Here is a 21,344-nt window from a genome sequence, read left to right as displayed (position 1 = left end):
AAGGAGGGAGGGATGGAGGAAAAGGTAAAAGAAAAAGGACAAACCTTAATGTCCCCAGAGATTCTAAGGGACAAAATCCCAGGTGGGGAATAAAATTTGGCCACCTTAAGCTACTGTTTTCCATGCCTAGAATTCAGCTGGCACCAGATGCAGCAGACTGAACAGGTTCCAAACCTCTCGGAGGATCTTACCTTCCAAACAGGGACGTCAGTTTTCTAGTGAAATCAGGAAAAAGAAAGGAGAAAACTCAAAAGAGGTTCCTCCTGGTGGTCACATACATGAACCCAAATACTCTCTCAGACCTCAAAGAGAGATCTCGAGAAGGAGACTTGCTGAAGCAAAGCCACAGGGGTTTCTGAGGTTTCCCTGGCCCTGCGCCCCTGTCCTGCCTGGCTGATGTCAGCATCTCTCTGTGAGGTCACCACCTCCCCTGCACCTTTGGCCAATAGGCTGAGGTCCTGAAAAAGGCCTTTGTGATGTCACTGCCACACCCACCCCTCCCCTGCAGTGCTAATGTCCTGCCACAGGGCAGACACTTTGGAGGTTTGAGCTACTCCCTGTGGATCACCCCACTCAATGAGTGTTCATTCTAGGAAGCAAGCCGGCTAGACAGTAAAACAGCAGAGGCTGCTCCCAGTGCTACACTCGGTTTCCCAGAAATGAGTAGACTTTATGGCCAGAAGAGACAGTTAGAGCATCTAATCTGACCCCCTGCATATCAAAGGCCTCCTGTCTACCACAATAGCTACTTTTGGGGCAAACACATTCCGGAAAGGCATCTAGTCTTTATTAATGACATCAAGAGATGGAGAACCCACCACTTTCCTTGGTAGCTTCTTCCTGTGTTCAATCATCCTCGCTGTTGAATATTTGTGCCTTATTTGTCATAGGAATTTGTCTCTTTTCACCTTCCAGCCATTGGGTCTTGTTCTGCCTTTCTCTGCTAGACTAGAGAGCCCTTTAATACCCAGTATTTTCTCTCCATTAAGGCACTTCAACACTTCAGTGAAGTCCCCTTCAATCTTCTTTTGATAAGCTAAACAGGTTGAGCTCTTTCAATAGCTCACTAGAAGGCATTTTTCTCCAGCCCTCAGAACATTTGGTGGCTCTTTGCTGCCCAGCTCCAATTTCTAGGACCATCTTTTTCAAAGGAGGACACCAACACTGGAGGCAGTATTCCAATAGCAGTCTCACTGCTGCTGTGTCAGCTCCCTATCCTACTCATGGCTCTGCTCCTTCGTCTAATGATGGCTTTAGCCCTGTTCACCACAGCATCCCACTGGGAGCTCATGTTGAGTGGCTTCTCCACTCTGGCCCCTAAATCCTTTTCAGAGTCACTGCTTTCCTGGATACACGTCCCCATTCTGGAGGTTTGGCCGGCGTGCTTTGTTGCCACGTATAGGACCTTGCATTGGGCTCTGCTCAAATTTGTTTTCTTTGAATGGGTCCAGCTGGCCGAATGAGCCAGATCGCTCTGTATCACTGCCCTCTCCCCATCAGGAATTACCACTCTGCCTGTATTTTGTCACCCCCCAATCTTATCCGCAGTGATTGTATGTTTTCTCTCAATTCATTGATAACAATTATTTTTTAAAAATTAGTCCTTGAGAGCTTCTTCAGACCCTTAGTACCCAGGACCTGCTCCCCACATCACAGTGAGAAATGCTGTCCAGCCCTGCTGGTACATAGGGGATAAGCACAGAACAAACATACCTTTAGGAGCTGTGTTGTCCATAGGCTCTGTGGGGGTCAGCAGATTACAAACGCACGACAGATCTGTAGTGTAGACAGGTCCCAAGTGTGTCTCGGTTTCCCACCCTGTAAAATGGGGAGAACAAACAAAACCTTGATTAGCTCCATTTGATAGCTGGGGAAACCGAGGCACCCAGCGGTGCAGAGACTCGCTCATGGTCCCAAAGCCAGGAATAGAAAACAGCAGATCTGATAGCCAGGGCTGGGACCTAACCCTGGTTTTCCTGGCCTTGCTGCTCTAAGTTTAGTCACAGCCTCCATGTCTTTTCCCCTGTGTCCCTTAACCCCACGTCACTGCAGAAGAGAGATTCTCTGGTAGCCAGCTGGCTCTCCTGCATGTGGATGTAATTCCAAAAGACGTGTTCTGGCTCAGTCCCATGCTATGGTTGGCTGAAGGAACCACTTGGTGACATTCTAGGCCCTGAGTTATACAGGAGGGGCGACTAGATGCACATAATGGTCCTTTCTGACCTGAACCTCTATCAATCGCTACATTTTCTGCTGCTAGGAAGAGAACTCTGGACCTATTTTCTCTCATTCGCTTTCAGTCGGAATAATTTCAATCCAGGCCAAAGGATTTCCTCTTCCATTGTGTCTTCAGCACCTTTGCGAGCAACCAGTTACTGTTACCACAGGTTACCAGTTTCAACCTGTTCCAGGGTGAGATGGCCAGGAAAGATGTTGGAGCTCAACTGCACCTGGTCCAGGTGATGCAGCTCCCTAAGGTGAAAGGAATAAGTGTGTGGGTCACGTGACAAGACACAGCCTGTGACTAGGACCCAGGCCTGCTGAGAGATAGAAGGGCAGCCTGTGCTCAGCCAGGAGAGAGACCCCAAGGGAAGCAGGCATGGGAGGGGCTTGGAGAGTCCTTCAAAGGTCAGGGACAAGCTGGGAAGGGGCCAGGCTGAGCACTAAGGACAAGGCCCTAGGAGGGAAAGACAGGGCAGTTTAGGAGATGGGGCAGATAGTCCAGTTGGTTTCGGCTCCCAGGACCAGACACCCAGAGGTGAAGGTGATTGTCGGGGCTTCTGTCCTTCTTCCCCAGTGTAGATTTGATAGTGGAGAAGACTGATGCCGTAAGGGGGAAGTGAGTTACCCCAAGGTCACCCAGTGAGTTTATATCACGAATGCATACTCGGAAGGATCGAATAGAAACATGGATTTTCCAGTCTCTTCTTTCTAGGAGTCCCCAGGGCTAAGGTCAAACCCCTGCGGCCCCTCCCCATTCTGCTCACCTCCAAGATGTGCTGGAGTTTGTCTGTGCTGGGGGGTGCTGTCAGCAGGATCGAGAGCTCGTCATCCATGTTCTCTGGGCAGGCCTTGCTCAGAGCCTGCCAGCGGAGGGAGACCAGAGGTCAGGAGCCTGCATTAGCACCGGTGTGCCATTGACCAGGAGCTGGCTTAGGTAAGCGCCGCCTGGCCGGATCTCGCACCCAGAAACCCTGCCCCAGGTCGGAACCCCCTCCCACACCCAAATTCCCTCCCAGACATCACACCCGGCACCCCAACCTCCTGCCCCAGGTCGGAACCCCCTCCTGTACCCTAATCCCTCCCAGAGCCCACACCCCCACCTGCACCCCAATCCCCTACCCCAGCCCTGAGCCCCCTCCCGCACCCAAACTCCCTCCCAGAGTCCGCACCCCAACCCTCTGCCCCAGCCCGGATCCCCCTCTGGCACCCCAAACCCCTAATCTCCAGCCCAATCCCAGAGTCCGCATCCCCACCGGAGCCCTCACCCCTCCCTGCACTCCAACCCCCAGCCCCAGCCCAGTGAAAGTGAGTGAGGGTGTGAGAGCGAGCGACTGAGGGAGGTGGGCTGGGCTGGAGTGAGTGGGGGTGGGGCCTTGGGGAAGGGCATGAAAGGGGTTGGGTCAAGGGCGTTTGGTTTTGTGCAAGTAGAAAGTTGACAACCCTACTTAAGGACCTTTGAAAAGCAGCCTCTTTAGCACCGCTCCTGATACGAGGGGCCAAGGCGCCCCCGGACATGAGAACCACAATAGGCCAGAGCAAAACGCTGCGTTAGAAATCGGAGCTCAGGCTGCCTAGCGAACGATAGCTGAAAGACAGGAGATGTGGGAATTAAGGTTGTGCCTTCAGCCAGCAACTGGTGTTCATCCGTTTGCACCACACACACACCTGTAGGCAGGGCCACTATTTCCTTGTCTGTCTGCCTGTTTAGCGTCTCTCGGTCCTTACTGTGCCCATCACCGTGGTGTCTGAGTGGCAAACCAAGGGTTTGACGTGTGCATATGAAACTGCCTGACTGGAAGGACGTGGTTTGGTGTGGATCAGTGACTGCTGGGGCGATTGGTGGCAGAAGGCTCTGAGGGCCTGGCTCATTCCGACCTGGCTCATTCCAATGGCTTCTACAGCTGAGAGCAGCCCAGTCTCCTGCCTGGGTCCGACGCAAACCAGGAAGTACAGGACCACGGTTAATAAGAGCAGCTCAAAAGATCTGAGCCCAGCCCTGCACAGATTTCCAGCTTAGGTTTGCATTTTCAGCAAAAGTTCTTCTTGATTATTTTCTCCCAACCGCCTTCTGCCTCCATAATAGCCAGCCACCCCGTCAGTCGCATCCTGGGGCGCTCCAGGGACAGCGTATGTGCGTGTATGTGTACGTCTGTATATATATGTATGTGTACATGTGCGTATGTGTGTACGTGTATGTGCACATGAGTGTGTGCACATGTGAGTGTGCGTGTGTATGTGTGTACATGTACCCCAGTCAGATGTATACATCTGGATTTCCTTTGAAAGAATTTTCAAATTGAGCTGATCAAGTGCAATGGCAAAGCACCCAATTCCTCTGCCCCCCAACTGCCTTCGCTGCTTTAACGTACAACCTGCTCCGCTGACACCTCTGACTCCTGAAAGCCCTAACGCTCCCGGGGAGCAGGCCGTGCCCTGCCCTACCCTGGCTGCCCCGGGTGTTACCTCGGAGGGAATCGTTCCAGATTCCAATGGGTGGCAGGTCCAGGGAAGAGCCTTATCTGGGGGAGGCTGTACCAGACCCGCCCGACCCAGGCAGGCTCCCAGGTACTCTCTGCTCGGGGCTGATAAGGTTCCTTAGCAGTTTCTCTCCAAACAAATTCCAGTTCAAGACACCTGAAAGCTCCACAGCAGGGCAGCATCCCCAGAGCGCAGCAGGGCGGGGTTAGGGGGAGCAGTCGGTAGCAGCACCTGCCCCTCGTACGCAGGAGTGAGAAGTGCCAGCCTCTCTGCACAGAGCAGCAGCGTTCAGCCTGGGCCAGACGTGCTGCGGTGATGGGTAAGAGTGGGCTCGGAGAGCCAGAGGGTCTGTGGGGCAGCGCTGGGCCATTCTGCTCCGCACTAGGGCCGGGTGGGCGTGTTCAGCTGGGATTGGAACCCACCAGCACTTGTGGGTGTGAATGTGGGGCTGGAACGCAACGTGGGGCGCTCCCACCTTGCCCGGGGGGCAACTGGGGGGAAGGGCAGAGAGACACCTGGGCTGAGACCCCAGCTCCAGGGAGACAGTCACCCCAGCCCAGCTGGGTTAAATTGCCCAGCTGTGTGACAGCCCCCCCATCCCCGAGGGGTTCCCCCCCCCGGTATGTCACAGCAGGGTAATGTGCGTACTGAACGGCAGGGGTTGCCAGAGACTGGCTGGGAGAGGCCTTTGGGGATGGAGGAAGCAGCACTAAGGTACATGCCAACCTCCCTACAGAGGAGGGGCCGTGCCCCGCAGGTGCGGGGCAGGGTACTGGGACACTGCGCGGTGGGTCATTGTCTGGCCCAGGCCCTTCCTCGCTGGAGGCCGAGGCATTTCCTTCAGGTCACCTTCCGCTGCAGCTGGGCCACGGTCCCCCATAGCCACTAGCCCAGCCAGGGATCCCAAGTGAGGATTGTCACGGCTGGCTCCTCCCTGCCGCCAGCAGCTCTTCACTGCCAGGGAATTCCTGAAATCCTGTGTGCCCCTCCCCCACCCACCTCCTGGGGCTGTGAGTGCCTCCCCGGACACCCCCCCCCCCCCCGAGCTCTGAGTGCCCCTGGCGAGTCCCTCCCCTCAGCCCCCCCCACTTCCTGGGGCTCTGAGTGCCCTCAGCCTGTCCCCCTCCCACACCCCGGGGCTGAGTGACCTTGGCCAACCCCCGTCCCTTCAGGAGGAACTCCCAGTACCCACCCAGCCCCCACACCTCAGGGTTCCCCTCCCTGCGGCTCTGTGGCCATACCCCCCACCCCCCTGTCCGTGGGGCTCTCATTACCCACCCTTCAGGCCTTCCCAGGGCTCTCAGTGCCCCCCCCAGCCCCAATCTCCATTTTCCCTTTCTCTCACCCACTCTCCCGCCCTTCCCTGCCCGGTTATTTCCATGGCACAGGATTGTCTCTGTGGGGCGGGAACATTTCTCCAGGGCGAGTCCCAAACTCCTCAGCACCCGCCCCCCTCCTGGGAGTCTCTGTCCCAACGGGGCCGGTTCCTAGCGTCTCCTCTCTGCCCCGTGCATGCCTGGCCGGTGGCCGGCTGCCCAGCCAGACTGATGGGCGAGGGCGGCAGTGCCAGGCTGTGCTGTGCGAGGCGGGAGGGTCCAGCAGTCCCAGCTCTCGGTTGTGCTGTTCCCGGGCAGAGGGAACTGGGAGTCGCGGCTCCTGAAGGGCGGGTTTGTGTTCCCAGCTTCTCACCGGCTCTTCCCTTTTGCAGATGCCCGGTGCCCTCGTCTCCTGCTCCTCGCCGGCCTGCTGGCCCTGTCAGCCCCAATTCTCACCCTGGAAATACACAACCTGAACATCTTAAAGGGACCCACCCATGCAATCCGGAACATCCACCCAAAGCACCTGAAGGCAGGTGTGTCATGTGTCTGCTTCTATAGCCCTCCCCTCTGGCCCTAGGGATCCCTGCCAGCCCTGGGGCCCCAGGACGTCACTCACTGGCTGCCTGGGGATTATGGAGGCCTGAAGCCACTGGGAGAAATTACAATCCAACCGTAGCTCTCTATTCAAACCACGCTGAGCTCTTTGGTGGTTTGAGGGAGGGGAGGGAGGGAGGGAGGTTCGGAGGGGCACAGGGGCTGGCCCATTGCAGTGCAGGGAGCAGCATGGGACAAAGCCAGGAGGTGCTGGTTGCCTTGGGCAGCAGAGGGGGCGCGGAGGAGTGAACTGGTGCAGCGTGGGCCCGAGCTAGGCAGGGGCAGACGGGATGAGATGGGGGTGCTCGGGCAGCAGGGCGACTGGTGCAGAATTAACATAGAGCTCGAGCTAGGCAGGGCAGGGCTGTGCAGAGCTGGAGGGGAGGCGCGGGGGCTGGAAGCTGCTGCAGGAGGAGCTGCAGAGCCAGGGAAGGGACTGGAAGGCACAAGTTGGTGGGCAGAGCCATGGGAGCAGGCGGTGAGTTTGGTGGCTGCATTTGGGCCAGACTGGAGAGGAGCAGACGGAAGCCAGGTAGAGCGGTGAGGGGGGTTTACAGAAGTGTGGGCAGAAGAATGGTTTGTCCTGGATGAGGGTTTCAGGGACACGGAGAAGGGGAGGCGAATGCACTGCTAACACTCTCTGGTGCTTGGGAGACAGTCTCTGAAAACCCCTCATGTCACGCGGATCTCCCAATTCCTGTCCCTACAGAGCAGGGGAAAGGGAACCTGCGGCACAGCCGAGCCAGTGACCCGCAGTTACCAGAGGCCCACGGTAAGAGTATCCCACGCTTCACCTATCCACGCCTTGCAGAAATGAGATGCAAGAACAACAAGAAGCAACAGAGAGTCCTGTGGCACCTTTAAGACTAACAGAAGTATTGGAGCATGAGCTTTGGTGGGTGAATGCCCACTTCATCAGACGCAAGATTCACCCACGAAAGTTTATGCTCCAATACTTCTGTTAGTCTTAAAAGTGCCACAGGACCCTCTGTTGCTTTTTACAGATTGAGACTAACACGGCTACCCCTCTGATATGAAGAACAACAAGAGTTATTCACACAGCTTCTCCCTGCAGGGCAGAACAAGGCATTGGGATGCATTGTCTGACCGGGCCATAGGGGAATCCCCAGGGATTATACAGGCCCCTGGGAGCAGGAACTCTGGTGACAGAGGGTGGGAGGGTGTGGGGGAAAGGGCTTGATACACACAGGCTGTAACGTGTCCTGCAGAGGAGAAGCTTTGGGTCATGATCTTTCTGCAGGAAAAGTGGCACCACTGATAGACTGTGTGGGATCCAGGACCCAGGGCTGTGACCCACTGGGCCGTGTCCCTCACTACTGCAGGTGTGGGGAGTTTGCAGCCAAAATTTGGGATGAGTGGCAAGATCCTTTGACTCCACAGACTCCTCCTTTCCCTGGCAGTTGGTGTCGGTGGCCTCAGCACACACGCCCTGTTGGAGAGCCCTTGGCACAGGAGTTTGCTGAGAGCTGAGGGGGTGCAGAACCCGCTGCTGTAAGATACAGTCACCCCACAGGACACACGGTGCTGTTAGCTCGCAGTGTCCCACGCATCATGTCTGCCGTGTTAAACACCTCCCCGAAAACCCCTGCAGAGTATGAACAGGGGCCTGTTTGTCTTCTGGGAAACCTACGTGTGCACGTGCAAAGTAGCTAGTTAGAGAATAAACTGCCCAGGAGTGGGTGACAGGACTGTGCCAGCAGATTCGGGCTCAGTGTCTGCATCCCTTGTTGAAGCCTCTTTGACAATGGGCTGGCAAAGCATGCGGGGTGTCAGTGCAGACACTGCTGTCTGTGGCACACCGGAGGGGCCCTTTCTCACTGACCCAGGGTGGGAAGAGCTGAGCAGGGTTCTGTTCCACGGGGTTTAGTGAAAGCGATCTCTCTCTTGTGCACAGTCTGGCCCAAGGACTGCAGCGAGATAACCTGGAACAGGGTCAGTGGCGTCTTCGTCATCCAGCCCACAGGATTCCACCAGATTGTCGTTTACTGTGACTTGAACAGCACCAGCGAGGGCTGGACGGTCCTCCAGCGGAACCGGCACGACACACAGATCACCTGGGCTGAGTCCTGGAGCACCTACAAGTACGGCTTTGGCAACGTGCAGGATGACTACTGGCTGGGGACGGAGTACATCTATCGGATCGCCAAGCAGAATGTCTACCAGGTCAGGTTTGTCATCCACGATTCATCCGGCACCATGAAATACGCAGATTACAACCTCTTTGGTCTGGAAGACGAGTCCAAAGGCTACAGGCTGAGGCTGGGCTCTTACACTGGGACTGCAGGGGACGCCATGACTTCAAACAATCCTACCACCGTGCATGACAACATGAAGTTCTCCACTAAAGACCTGGATTAGGACACTTACGGTGGGAACTGTGCGTCTACCCTGTTTCCCCGAAAATAAGACATCCTCCGAAAATAAGGCCTACTTACAGTTTTGCCTCTCGTTGTAATATAAGGCATCCCCCCGATAATAAGACCTCCCCGATAATAAGGCATCCACCAATAATAAGGCATTTTTCATTTCTGAAAAATAAGACATCCCCTGAAAATAAGACCTAGCGCATCTTTGGGAGCAAAAATTAATATAAGACACTGTCTTATTTTCGGGGAAACAGGGTAGCTATGAGGGGGGCTGGTGGTACTCGGCTTGTCATTCTGTTCGACTGAACGTCAAAGGGAGCATCACTTGGGGTAGTTTCTGTAGTGGGAACTGCCAAGCCTCCGCCATCCTCATCAAACCAGCGTCCTACTGTTAGTCACCCCTTCCCCACCCTCCTGTCTGCAGTGAGGCCAACCCCTGCTCCACGAAGGGAGGGAAAAGGGTCAGCGTGTGTCATGGCCAAACCTCACACCCAACTCGGAGGGGGAAGTATCATGTTTATCCAAAATGGGGCAACTTTCTCTTTTCTTTTCTTCCGTGCACTTTCCGAGCTAATCTCTGCTGGGCACTTGTGCTTTGCGTTGACTTGACATAGTGATTTTCGTAATCAGAAGAATCATTTGCAAAACCTGCAGTATGCAGATGTAGAAGCTCCGGGGAGAGTAAATGCCTCGGATCCGTAGTGACTTTTCAGTGTCTTTTGCTCTCAGACTCATGGGCAGTTCCAGAGGTCACAGGGGTGGGGAAATCCAGAAACACAGAAGGGTTTTTATAAACACCCGCTCTACTGCTCATTAGCAGGGATTAAAGCTTCACATTAAAAAGGCATTTTAAATGTGGTGGCCCCGGTTGGTAACTTTCTTTTGCGTGCCACTTACTCTCTGCTGTGCTCTCGTGGGCACCGTACTGCGTAGATCCATTCCCAGTATTCTCAGCCGTCCTGCCTTGGGGGAGTTGGGCTGGTAGACCTGGCTGGGTTCCTTGCCCCACAGTCTTAGGGGTCTGTGGTTGCTGTGAGGGAATTTTCGGCAATGGCCTAGCAGGATTTGAAAGCCAGGCCTGCACGTCTGACGATATCTGGGTAGCTGCAGCATTGGCCTGAGGGGCCCTTTAATCAGTACCTTGAATTACTGTCCACGTGTGCAAGTAGGTCCTAGTCCAAAGCCAGTTGATAACAGACAATCTTCCATTGACTTCAGTGGGCGTTGGATCAGGCCCTAGTGTAGGGTTGTTGGGATGGGCCCGTTGCTGCCAACTGCACCAAGAGTAACTCCTTGGGCCACCAGTCCTTTCTCACGTTTGGGGGAGGAGAGACTGGGATGCTGGGAGAGGAGACTATGGGCTACCTGCTGTCGATACAATACCCAGAGAGAGCCTGTGGGGCAGACACGGGGTGTATTCCACTCCCACAGCAGGCGGAGCCGCTCCTCAGCCTGAGAATCAGGGCTCTGCCCCCAGCTTTGCCTGGCCATGTGCTTCGGTGAAGAGGTCACAGACCCAGGGGCTGTCTCCTGTAAGGGCTGTTGCTTGCTGGCCACAGTAGGACACTCACATAGCAACAAGCAAAAATGGGGGAAGGGATTTTCCAAAGGTCACGAGTTACTTAGGAGCACAGAGCCCATTGAAAGTCAATGAGCAGGGCTGGATTTGGGAGTGGGCAACCGCCCAGGGTGCAATGGTCCAGGAAGGCTCCGTGGTCACGGGGCTGTCCATGCCCGTGGGACCCATGTGTGTGGGGAGGCCTGGGCAGTTGGAGAGCGGCGGCTGCTGGCCGGGCACCCAGCTCTGAAGGCAGTGCTGCCGTCAGCAGCAGCGCAGAAGGAAGGGTGGCATGGTAGGGTGTCTTGTCACCCTTCTGCAGGGAGTGGAGCTGGGGCGGCTGCGGCTGTGGCTGGGGCACGCAGCTCGAGCCTGTTCACCTCAGCCAATCTCCGGCCGAGCCGGGAGCCAGGCCCTCCCCATCCTCCTTGCCCGGCGCTCCAAAAGGCAGCGACCCCCGGCCACAGCGGGAGTCGACCTCACGGAGATCCTACCTGCTCCCTCAGGGCTGCTGCTGCTCTATAGGGAGCTCATCCCCCCCACACCCTGGGACCTGTCTGCTAGGGTTACCATATTTCCACAATCAAAAAAGAGGACGGGGGGAGCCCCGCTCTAGCCCTGCCCCCGCCCTGCCCCGCCCCCATCCACGCCCTCCCACTTCCCACCCCCTGACTGCCCTGCTCAGAACGCCCAACCCCCCCACTCCTTGTCCCCTGACTGTGCCATCCTGGGACCCCTGCCACTAACTGCCCCCTAGGATCCCACCGCCATCTAGCCTCCCTGCTTCTTGTCCCCCGACTGTCCCCTCCTGAGAACCCCCCACCCTAACTGCCCCCCTAGGACTGTACCTGTCCCCTGACTGCCCTGACCCTTATCCACACCCCCACCCCATATTCACACCCCTACCCCCAGATAGACCCCAGGGACTCCCATGCCCTATCCAACTGCTCCTTGCTCCCTGACAGGACCCCCAGAACTCCTGACCCATCCAACCCCCTCTGCTCCCTGCCTCCTTGACCCCTCTCCACACCCCTGCCCCCCTGACAGCTCCCCCAGAACCCCCGACCCATCTAACCACCCCGCTCCCTCTCCCTGCCTGCCTCGACCCCTCTCCACACCCCTGCTTATACAGGGTAAACTCAGAAATTGTTTGCCCTCTATAACACTGATAGAGAGATATGCACAGCTATTTGCTGCCCCCCCCCCAGGTATCAATACATACTCTGGGTTAATTAATAAGGAAAAAGTGATTTTATTAAATACAGAAAGTAGGATTTAAGTGGTTCCAAGTAGTAACAGACAGAACAGAGTGAATTACCAAGTAAAATAAAATAAAACACGCATGTCTGAGTCTAATACAGTAATACAACTGGGTACAGATAAAAACCTCACCAGTTCCAGAATGCTCCTTTTTACAGACTAGTCTCCTTCTAGTCTGGGTCCAGCAATCACTCACACTCCCTGTAGTTACTGTCCTTTGTTCCAGTCTCTTTCAGGTATTCTTGGGGGTGGAGAGGCTATCCCTTTAGCCAGCTGAAGACAAAATGGAGGGGTCTCCCAGGGGGTTAAATAGACTTTCTCTTGCGGGTGGAGACCCCCTCCTCTCTCCTATGCAAAGTCCAGCTCCAAGATGGAGTTCTGGAGTCACATGGGCAAGTCACATGTCCATGCATGAGTCAGTTTTTACCAGCCAAGCCACATTCCTGGAAAGGCTCTGATGTGGATTGGTATCTTCAAGTTCATTGTTGGCTGAAGTGGTTTTTGATTGGGCACCTAATTTGCACTTTTCTCAGGAAGCTGACCAAATGCTCTACTAGGCTAGTTAAAATCAAGCAAGTATACAGCCAATATTCCTAACTTCAAGTACAAAAATGATACATTCACACAAAGAGGATTAATAGATTCAGTAGATCATAACCTTTACAGAGATATGTTACATGGCATATGTAGCATAAAACATATTCTAGTTATGTCATATATACATTCATAAGCACATTCCATAAAGCATTGGGGGGGGGCACCATCACACAAAGAAATTGCTCCAGCTGGGCAAAACTTTTTCCATCAGAATTGTGGTTTTGGGGAAAGCAAAATTTTCTGTGGGAAAAAGTCAACTTTGTTGCAATGGCAAATACGGCAGGAGAGGGGGCAGCATGAGAGCTGAACAGGCCGTTTGCTCATGTACACACAGCACAAGAGAGAAACACAGGAGAATGGATCTGCTCTGCTCCGGGCTGGGAATTGCTTTGTTTGTTCTCTAGAGAAGGGAATGCAAACTGGTCAGCAATCCCTCCCCACAACCCGTAAGAAGAGTTAATGCTGAAGGTGTGTCAGTGGGGCCATCTACCGTCCAAAGCAATACTACATTTTCTGGACAAAACAATGAGGCCTTTGGACACCGAACGTCAGGAAGTCTGGAGACGGACAATGAAAGGAACCCAGCACCGCCCCACTGGTCTAGGACCTTCCACTCCAGCAGTCTGACACCGGCCACTCAACTTTGTCCCCTGAAACTGACAACACGTCCAACTAGTTTCCTTGCCTCAACTCCCATTGCTCTGCAACCTGCACTGCAGAGCTTCCTAAAAACGTCCCTTGTCCAGCCGTGCATCCCACCCCGTTTCCAGGGCTGTTCACAGACCAAAGGGCAGCCTGGCCAGAGGGCAGAGCAGCCAGGCTAAGCCTGTGGAGTGACCCCGGTGATGTGACCGGGGGGAACTGGCTGAATCCCTGAATTGTCCGTTTCCAGACTTTGTGCAGTTTGGGGCTTGAGAAGCTGCAGTAGTTCTGTGCAGAAAGTGCATTTAGGGGCCGTTAACTAGACCGTTCTGCATTGATGCCCACACGACCCCTCCTTCCGTGCACTACCCTCCCCTCGTCCCTCCAGGCTCCCGCCCCGCTGTGCCTTTCTAAGGGGCTGAGGGGTTTAATCACAGAATTCTTGTTTTACTGCTTCAAAGGAACTAGTTTATTTGGCCATGTAGCAGATCGCTGACTCACTGGCGCGGCGCCTCCTGCTGGTCATCCAGGAATTAGTTCAATTCCAGCACTAGGAGCGCCTCCTGCTGGCCGGTGTCTCTCCTGCTTCAGGCCCCCATGTCCCTCACAGACCCCAGTGCCCCTTACCTTGGGGTGCTGTCCCAAAGCAGTGCCCCCACACTCTGGCTCTCCCTTCCCAGGGGAACCCTCTCCCCCATGCCCACCTTGCCTCAGTGGCTACTGCCAGTCGTCATCTAGCCCCCTTTCTCTGGGGCATACTGCATAGGGTTACCACATGTCCGGTTTTTCCCGGACATGTCTGGCTTTTCGGCAATCAAACCCCCGTCCGGGGGGAATTGCAACAAAGCTGAACATGTCCAGGAAAAATACCGGCTGGGCACTTCCCCTCCCGCGGCTGCTTTGCTCCTCCCCGGACTCAGACTTCGGCTCTGTTTAAGAGCCAAGCTGCCCGAGCCAGCGCTACCGGCTTCGGGCAGCCCCCTTGCCTCCGGACCCCAGCTGTCGGAGCAGAGCAGCTGGAGCCGGGGAGGGGAAGTGCCCGGCCGGCGGCTGGGGTCCGGAGGCATGGGGCTGCCCGAAGCCGGTAGCGCTGGCCCGGGCAGCTTGGCTGTTAAACAGAGCCGAAGTCTGAGTCCAGGAAGGAGCAGAGCAGCTGGAGCCCAGGAGAGGAACTGCCCGGCCAGGGGCGCAGGGTCTGGAGGCATAGGGGCTGCCCAAAGCCCGAGCGCTACCGGCTTCATGGTTGGCCGGTCAGCCTCCAGACCCTGCGCCCCCAGCTGGGCGCTTCCCCTCCCGGGCTCCAGCTGCGCTGAGGAAGCGCCGGCCGGGGGCACAGGGTCTGGAGGCTGCCCGGCAAACCGTAAAGCTGGTAGCGCTCGGGCAGCCCTTTTCGCGTGGCTGGGAGGGAGGAGGGGGAGTTAGGGCGGGGACTTTGGGGAAGGGGCGGAGTTGCGGCGGGGCCGGGGGTGGGAAAGGGGCGGGGCTAGGGCCCGTGGAGTGTCCTCTTTTTTTATTTTTTAAATATGGTAACCCTAAGACTGCATCTGTCATGGCCACTCATCGCTGCCAAGGGGGTTGGATCAGCTGCTTCTACCTATGCCCAGGTGGCACCTCTGCAGCCCCAGTACCACCCTGGGCCTTACCAAGCCTCAGCCTGGGGAATTGCCAAGCTGGAGCTCCCCAGCTCCTCTTGCCCATCCCCAGCCCTGCTCTGCTTCAGGTCCCCTGTGCTCTCCGGCAGCCAGGCCCTTCCTACTCCCAGCCCGGTACTGCGACCCCGGCTCCTGGCCCGGCCGCGCGCCCGGCTCCCGGCATGGCACCGCAACCCCGGCTCCCGGCACGGCACGCGACCCCCGCCCGGCACCGCGGGCCCGGCTCCCGGCCCAGCACCGCACCCCCGGCCCAGCTCCCGGCCCGACACCGCACCCCCGGCCCTGCGGGCCCGGCTCCCGGCCCGGCCCCGCGACCCCGGCTCCCAGCCCGGTACTGCGACCCCGGCTCCTGGCCCGGCCGCGCGCCCGGCTCCCGGCATGGCACCGCGACCCCGGCTCCCGGCACGGCACCGCGACCCCCGCCCGGCACCGCGGACCCGGCCCCCGGCCCGGTACTGCGACCCCGGCTCCTAGCCCGGCCGCGCGCCCGGCTCCCGGCATGGCACCGCGACCCCGGCTCCCGGCACGGCACCGCGACCCCCGCCCGGCACCACGGGCCTGGCTCCCGGCCCGGCCCCGTGGGCCTGGCCCCCGGCCCGGTACTGCAACCCCGGCTCCTGGCCCGGCCGGACGCCCGGCTCCCGGCATGGCACCGCAACCCCGGCTCCCGGCACGGCACCGCGACCCCCGCCCGGCACCGCGCGCCCGGCTCCCGGCACGGCCTCGCAACCTCGGCTCCCGGCACGGCACCGCGACCCCCGCCCGGCACTGCGGGCCCGGCTCCCGGCCCGGCACCGCACCCCCAGCCGCGGCTCCCGGCCCGGCCCCCGGCCCAGTACTGCAACCCGGGCTCCTGGCCCGGCCGCGCGCCCGGCTCCTGGCATGGCACCGCGACCCCGGCTCCCGGCACGGCACCGCGACCCCTGCCCGGCACGGCACCGGCCCCGGCACCGCACCCCCGGCTCCTGCCGAGCACCGCCGGCCCCGGCCCGGCCCCGCACCACCGACCCCAGCCCCAGAGGCCCCGGCCGAGCACTGCCGAGCCCTCCGTCCCTCCTGATTTTCCCGGACATGTCCGGCTTTTGGGGATTTTCCCCCGGACGGGGATTTCAGCCCCCAAAAGCCGGACATGTCCGGGAAAATTCGGACGTATGGTAACCCTAAGGTAATGAGCCGATGGAGCTGTTTTGCCAAAGGGATCTGTTTTGGGTGCTGTTGGGCAGGGGCGGCTCTAGGCATCAGCAAAGCAAGCACGTGCTTGGGGCAGCCCATTTGCAGGGGCGGCAGGGATCCAGCCTGGGAGCTGAGAACCAACAGGGGGTCCTAGGAGCTGTAGTTCCTTGGTTAGCTCCCTTCCTATAGAGCCAGCCCTGGAGCAGGGAAAGAACTACATTTCCCAGCATTCCTTTGGCCACTACCAACAGGAAAGAGTGGGAGGGAGGGAGGTAGCTAAGACCTCATCCTGCAGCCTGCTATGAATGGAGAGCTGCACTCTGAAGGGTAGGGATACCATATTTTAACATTCAAAAAATAGGACAGTCCACAGGGAGGGTAGCCCCCCCCGCCACCATCCACCTCCTCCGACTGCCCCCCACAGAAACCCCAACCCATCCAACCCCCACTGCACCCTGTTCCCTGATCACCCCCTCCCGGGACCCCTCTCCCTAACTGCCCCCCAGGACCCCACCCCCTATCTAAGCCTCCCTTCTCCTTGTCCCCAACTGCCCCCTCCTGAGACCGCCCCAACTTTCCCCCTAGGACCCCACCCCCTACCTGTCCCCTGACAAACTCCCGGGACTCCCATGCCTATCCAACCGCTGCCTGTCCCCTGACTGCCCTCCCAACCCCCTGATCCATCTAACCCCCCCTTCTCCCTGCCCCTGACTGCCCCCCCGAACCTCCGCCCCATCCAACCCCCCAACCCCCTTATCATGCCACTCAGACCAGCCTGTCTGGCTCCGCGCAGCGCCAGACACACTGCTGCATACATGCTGCCGTGCTCCCCTGCGGAGCCACAGCTCCCCCCCGCACCTGCCTTCCAGATTTGAACACCTCAAAATTCAGGAGTGCTCAAGCTCAGTTTGGGCGGCTGTTACTTCATTTCTCCCAAATCAAATCTACTGATCCACTGTAACTTGCTGTAGAAAAAGTAGGATAAAACTGAGCAAGAAATGCTTCCCAGTGGTTATTAGGACTGGAATTGCTATTTTCAACAGCCATTGCCTTTTTGTTTGTTTGTTTGTTTGTTTGTTTGTTTAAAAGGAAGACAGTGATATTGCATTGGCAAATTCCCCACAGAAAGAAAGAGTGGAAGAAAAGAATAATAAAGGCACCTCAACTTTTCCTCATTTATGTATGTCAGTCTTATAATATGCATCCAGATATCCTCCAATCACACAAGCTGAAAATCGTTCCACTTTACTGCAGTTCTGTAACCATATGGGAACCAATCCTGTCTGTGTTCTGTGCACATGTAAAATTCATGCTGAATGACCTGCCGTGGGAGCGAGTTACCAGTGACCCAGGGCTGCAGCGGAAGGTGGTGCAGGTGGGGGAGGAGGGGAGAGAGCCCAGGGCTGGGGCGGCAGGAGGTGTGTGTGGGGGGCAATGAGGGAGCCCAGAGCTGGGGCGGCAGGGGGTGGGGAGAACCCAAAGCTGGGACAGCAGGGGGGTGCAGCGAGGAGCCCAGGGCTGGGACGGGGGGCAGCCAAAATTTTTTTTGCTTGGGGCGGCAAAAAACCTAGAGCCAGCCCTGCTGTTGGGTACAGTTCACGATAGTGTTGAGTGCAGGGGTGCTGAAGTGCTGTTATCCGTATGAGTAAAGGGTGGCAGAACCAATGGGAGATTAATGCACAGGCCCACAGGGCCCGTGCCTAGGGGCGCCAGCCAATTTGGGGGCCCCTGCAGGAGCGCCGGAACCTGTGCAGAAGTGAGGGTGCCACTGGCTCCAGAACTGTGGCCCCGCTTGTCCTCTTCCCCTGTGGCTCTGTCCCCTGCCAGGCTGGAAGCTGGAGCCTGGCTGTGGTAAGAGGCGCCCAGGGAGCCGGGGCCAGTTGTGGGGAGCCCTGGCCCCTCCACCTGCCCAGGGTGGGGGCCAGGGAGCCTGAGAGCAGCCCACAGTCTGTATCCCCAGGGTAGGTGGAGAGTCCGGGCCTCCCCACTGTGACTTGGGCTACCTGGGCAGCTCTTACCACAGGCCAGCTTCCGGCCAGGCCTGGGAGTGGAGCCTTGTGGGGGAAGAGGAGGACCAAGAGGCAGGACCCCATGGTGAGGGGAGCTGGGGAGACCAAATGTTCTTTGTACCCAGCTCCCCAATAAACCTTAATCGGCCTCTGGGTGGTGTGGGCAGAGCCACGGGAGCGGGCGGTGAGGTTGGTGGCTGCATTTGGGCCAGACTGGAGGGCAGCGGCCAGGAGCCAGGTAGAGCAGCTAAGGGGAGTCTGGGTTAGTCGAAGTCATGACACCCGCACTGGATGGATCAGGAGCAGTGCTTTGAGGACTGGCCCTGCCGCCATAGCCCTGATTGGCTGGGGATGGGCACACAGGAGAAGCTGGCCTCCCGTCCCGTCCCTCAGAGCCCTGGCTGGCTGGAGAGCTGGCAGGAAATCCTGCCTCTCCTGCCTGCTGCCAGCCCTTCTCCCACCCTTCGAGAAGGGGCTGTCGGAGAGACATGTGCTGTCCCTGCAGGGACACAGCAGGGCCCAGGGGAGCCTGAGCTCAGAGCTGGGAGCTGGGCCCAGGGAGCCGCCCTGCGCATGTGCGAACGGGCCCTGGCCCAGAGGGAAGGAGCCTGTTGGTGCCCGATGCAAGCAGAGCCTATCAGGCCTCTGGGATTGGTGCCCGGCCCCCTCCTGCTGATGGTTCTTGGCAGCGACGCGGGGCTGTGGCCAGGCTGAGGAGGGTACCAGGGTGGGTCTCTGCTCTGGAGGGATTCTGGGTGAATTCCTGCCTCCCCGCGGGTGTCAGAGTTTGGAGCAATCCAGCAGGGAGAGGCGCCCCAGTGCCCAGCGGATAACTGAGGCCTACAGCTGGGCCAGCGGAGGGACAGGGAGGCGAATGTGCTGAGAATACGCCCAGCTGTGGAGCTGGGAATATCCTCTGTAAAGCCCTCACGTCACTCGGTTCTCTCCTCCCCACACAGATCAGGGGAAAGGGAGCCTCCGGCGCAGCAGAGCCAGTGACATGCGGGTAGCCCAGGGTAAGTGGTAAGTGTGTCCCGCTTGCATTGTCCCCCCTCACAGGGGTGACACACACACACACACACACACACTGCAGAGATCTGGGAGCAGAGTGCCAGCGGTGAGAATTCCCTCAGACACAGCTATGGGGACATCAGTCTGGCGCGAGGCTAGAGACCAGAGCTCACCTCCAGGACTCCTCAGCCCAGCCTGATCTGGCCAAGATGCAGCTGCTATTCCTCGGTGGAGGAGTTGGGAAGGAGGCCAAGGAAAGTTTTTATGGAAACTCCACTGTGATCATAACTCTTAGCGGGGTTTTGTTCCATGAGGTTTTGTTCTTGACAACTTGTTTCGTTTTGCCCACAGCCTGGCCCAAGGACTGCAGCGAGATAACCTGGAACAGGGTCAGTGGCGTCTTTGTCATCCAGCCCACAGGACTCCATCAATTCGAGGTCTACTGAGAGCTGAACAGCACCAGTGAGGGCTGGACGGTTCTCCAGCGGAACCGGCACAACACACAGATCACCTGGGCTGAGTCCTGGAGCACCTACAAGTACGGCTTTGGCAACGTGCAGGATGACTACCGGTTGGGGACGGAGTACATCTATCGGATCGCCAAGCAGAAGGTCTACCAGGTCAGGTTTGTCATCCACGATTCATCCGGCACCATGAAATACGCAGACTACAACCTCTTCGGTCTGGAAGACGAGTCCAAAGGCTACAGGCTGAGGCTGGGCTCTTACACTGGGATTGCAGGGGACACCATGGCTTCATACAATCCTAGCACCATGCATGACAACATGAAGTTCTCTGCTAAAGACCTGGATCAGGACACTTCCAGTGGGAACTGTGCGTCTAGCTCTGGTGGGGGCTGGTGGTACTCGGCTTGTCATTCTGTTCGACTGAACATCAAAGGGAGCATCACTTGGGGTAGTTTCTGTAGCGGGAACTGCCAAGCCTCCGCCATCCTCATCAAACCAGCGTCCTACTGTTAGTCCCCCCTTCCCCACCCTCCTGTCTGCAGTGAGGCCAACCCCTGCTCCACGAAGGGAGGGAAAAGGGTCAGAGTGTATCATGGCCAAACCTCCCGCCCACTTTCACAGGCCTTGCTGGGGGAAGTATCAGGGTTACCCAGGAAACGGGGACACTTTCCTTCTCCTCTCCCTCCCTGCAGACTTTCTGAGCTTTTTTCCACTGGGCCTTTCTCCGCTGGGCTGACTCCCATGCACCAGCGTTTGGCTGGAGTGACTCTTCCGCGTCATTTTAGCTCGGCGATGCGATGAGCAGGCCTAGAGGTCACTGGAAAGGTGAAATCCCAAGCATGGCGGGAGCTTCTCAAACACCCTCTGCATGGCCCTGCCTCGGGATCCAGGCTTTGAAATAAACACACACTTCTAAGCAGTGAGGTCTGCAGATGGTAATTCTGTGCCCTGCTGTCACTGTCTGTCCGGGTGCTCCCATGGGCACCACGCTGCTGGAGAACATGCCTGGCGTTACCAGGTTCACAGGCAGAGCATACGGGGCTGCTGGGATGGGTCTGCAAGAGTAAATCTCCAGGCCACCAGCCCTTCCATTTGGGGCGGGGAGGAGGAGAGACTGGGGCCAGAGGGATTTTCTGGGGGAGGAGAAAGAGGGGATGTGAGCGGGAGGAGAGACTTGGGCCCTTAGTGCTGGGAGAGAGGAGTCCTTGGGCCCCCTGCCCTCCGGACCACATCCAGAGAGCCTGTAGGGCGGAGGCAGCGTCCATCCCACTCGCACTGCAGGCGGAGCCGCTCCTCGCCTGAGACTGAAGGCTCTGCCCGCAGCTCTGCCTGGCCACGTGCAGACTCCTGGAGCAGGAGTGCGGTGCCTCATACCAGGGCATCCTGTGGCAGCCCCCATCTATGGGGTATCACGCTGGGCCTAAATGCTGCGGCCAGGTCCCTGGATTCTGCAGCACTTCATTTAAATTAAAGAATGGTGCCCAGGGGCTGGGGCCAAGGGCATCTTCGTGGGGTTGGACCCTGCTGGCTGGAGCCATGTGCCAGCAGGGACCAGGTGGGGAGGCCCCAGACCACTGGGCCGAATGCATCCCACTGCTTGTGTGGTAAAATGCAGCCTGTTTCCCCAGCTAGCACATGGTCCCATGGCAGCTTGCACACTAGTTAGCTAGGAGTCTGGCCGCACCCCTTGGCGGAGGACAATGCCCCTATGGCGGCCCGCAGGCCTGGTGCAAGGACTGGTCCCTTTCCCTAGTGCTGTCTGGGCCCAAGGTAGGAACCCGGGCCCACTCCTGCACAGACAGGGGGAGGGGAGGAAAGAGGCCCCTGGTGCTCCCATGCCACCTGGCACAGGGCCTGGCTCTTCATCTCTACATCCGTCCTGCCCCTGCAGTCAGCAGGGCCCAGTTTTCTGAAGGGATCAGTGCCCCCTCCCTCGGCATCACCGTGGAGCTGCTCCGTGTAACACCATCATTC

General features: G+C 57.9%; 1 protein-coding gene and 1 pseudogene across 1 annotated transcript; both read left to right on the top strand.

The window, feature by feature from the left end:
• The first annotated feature begins 2,925 nt into the window (after nt 1-2,925).
• LOC101951421 (fibrinogen-like protein 1-like protein) lies at nt 2,926-9,855 on the top strand. Its single transcript, XM_065562643.1, has 5 exons — nt 2,926-3,157; nt 4,848-5,020; nt 6,410-6,553; nt 7,324-7,386; nt 8,530-9,855. The coding sequence occupies exons 2-5, from the start codon at nt 5,017-5,019 to the stop codon at nt 8,991-8,993; spliced, it is 675 nt and encodes a 224-aa protein (XP_065418715.1). The 5' UTR covers nt 2,926-3,157; nt 4,848-5,016; the 3' UTR covers nt 8,994-9,855.
• Nucleotides 9,856-16,161: 6,306 nt separating this feature from the next.
• On the top strand, nt 16,162-20,301 carry LOC135974459 (fibrinogen-like protein 1-like protein; annotated as a pseudogene).
• Nucleotides 20,302-21,344: the final 1,043 nt, after the last annotated feature.

Source organism: Chrysemys picta, chromosome 12, assembly GCF_011386835.1.
Source record: "Chrysemys picta bellii isolate R12L10 chromosome 12, ASM1138683v2, whole genome shotgun sequence".
Classification (NCBI taxonomy): domain Eukaryota; kingdom Metazoa; phylum Chordata; order Testudines; family Emydidae; genus Chrysemys; species Chrysemys picta.
Note: the sequence above shows the minus strand (reverse complement) of the source record. Positions and strands in the feature narration are given on the sequence as shown.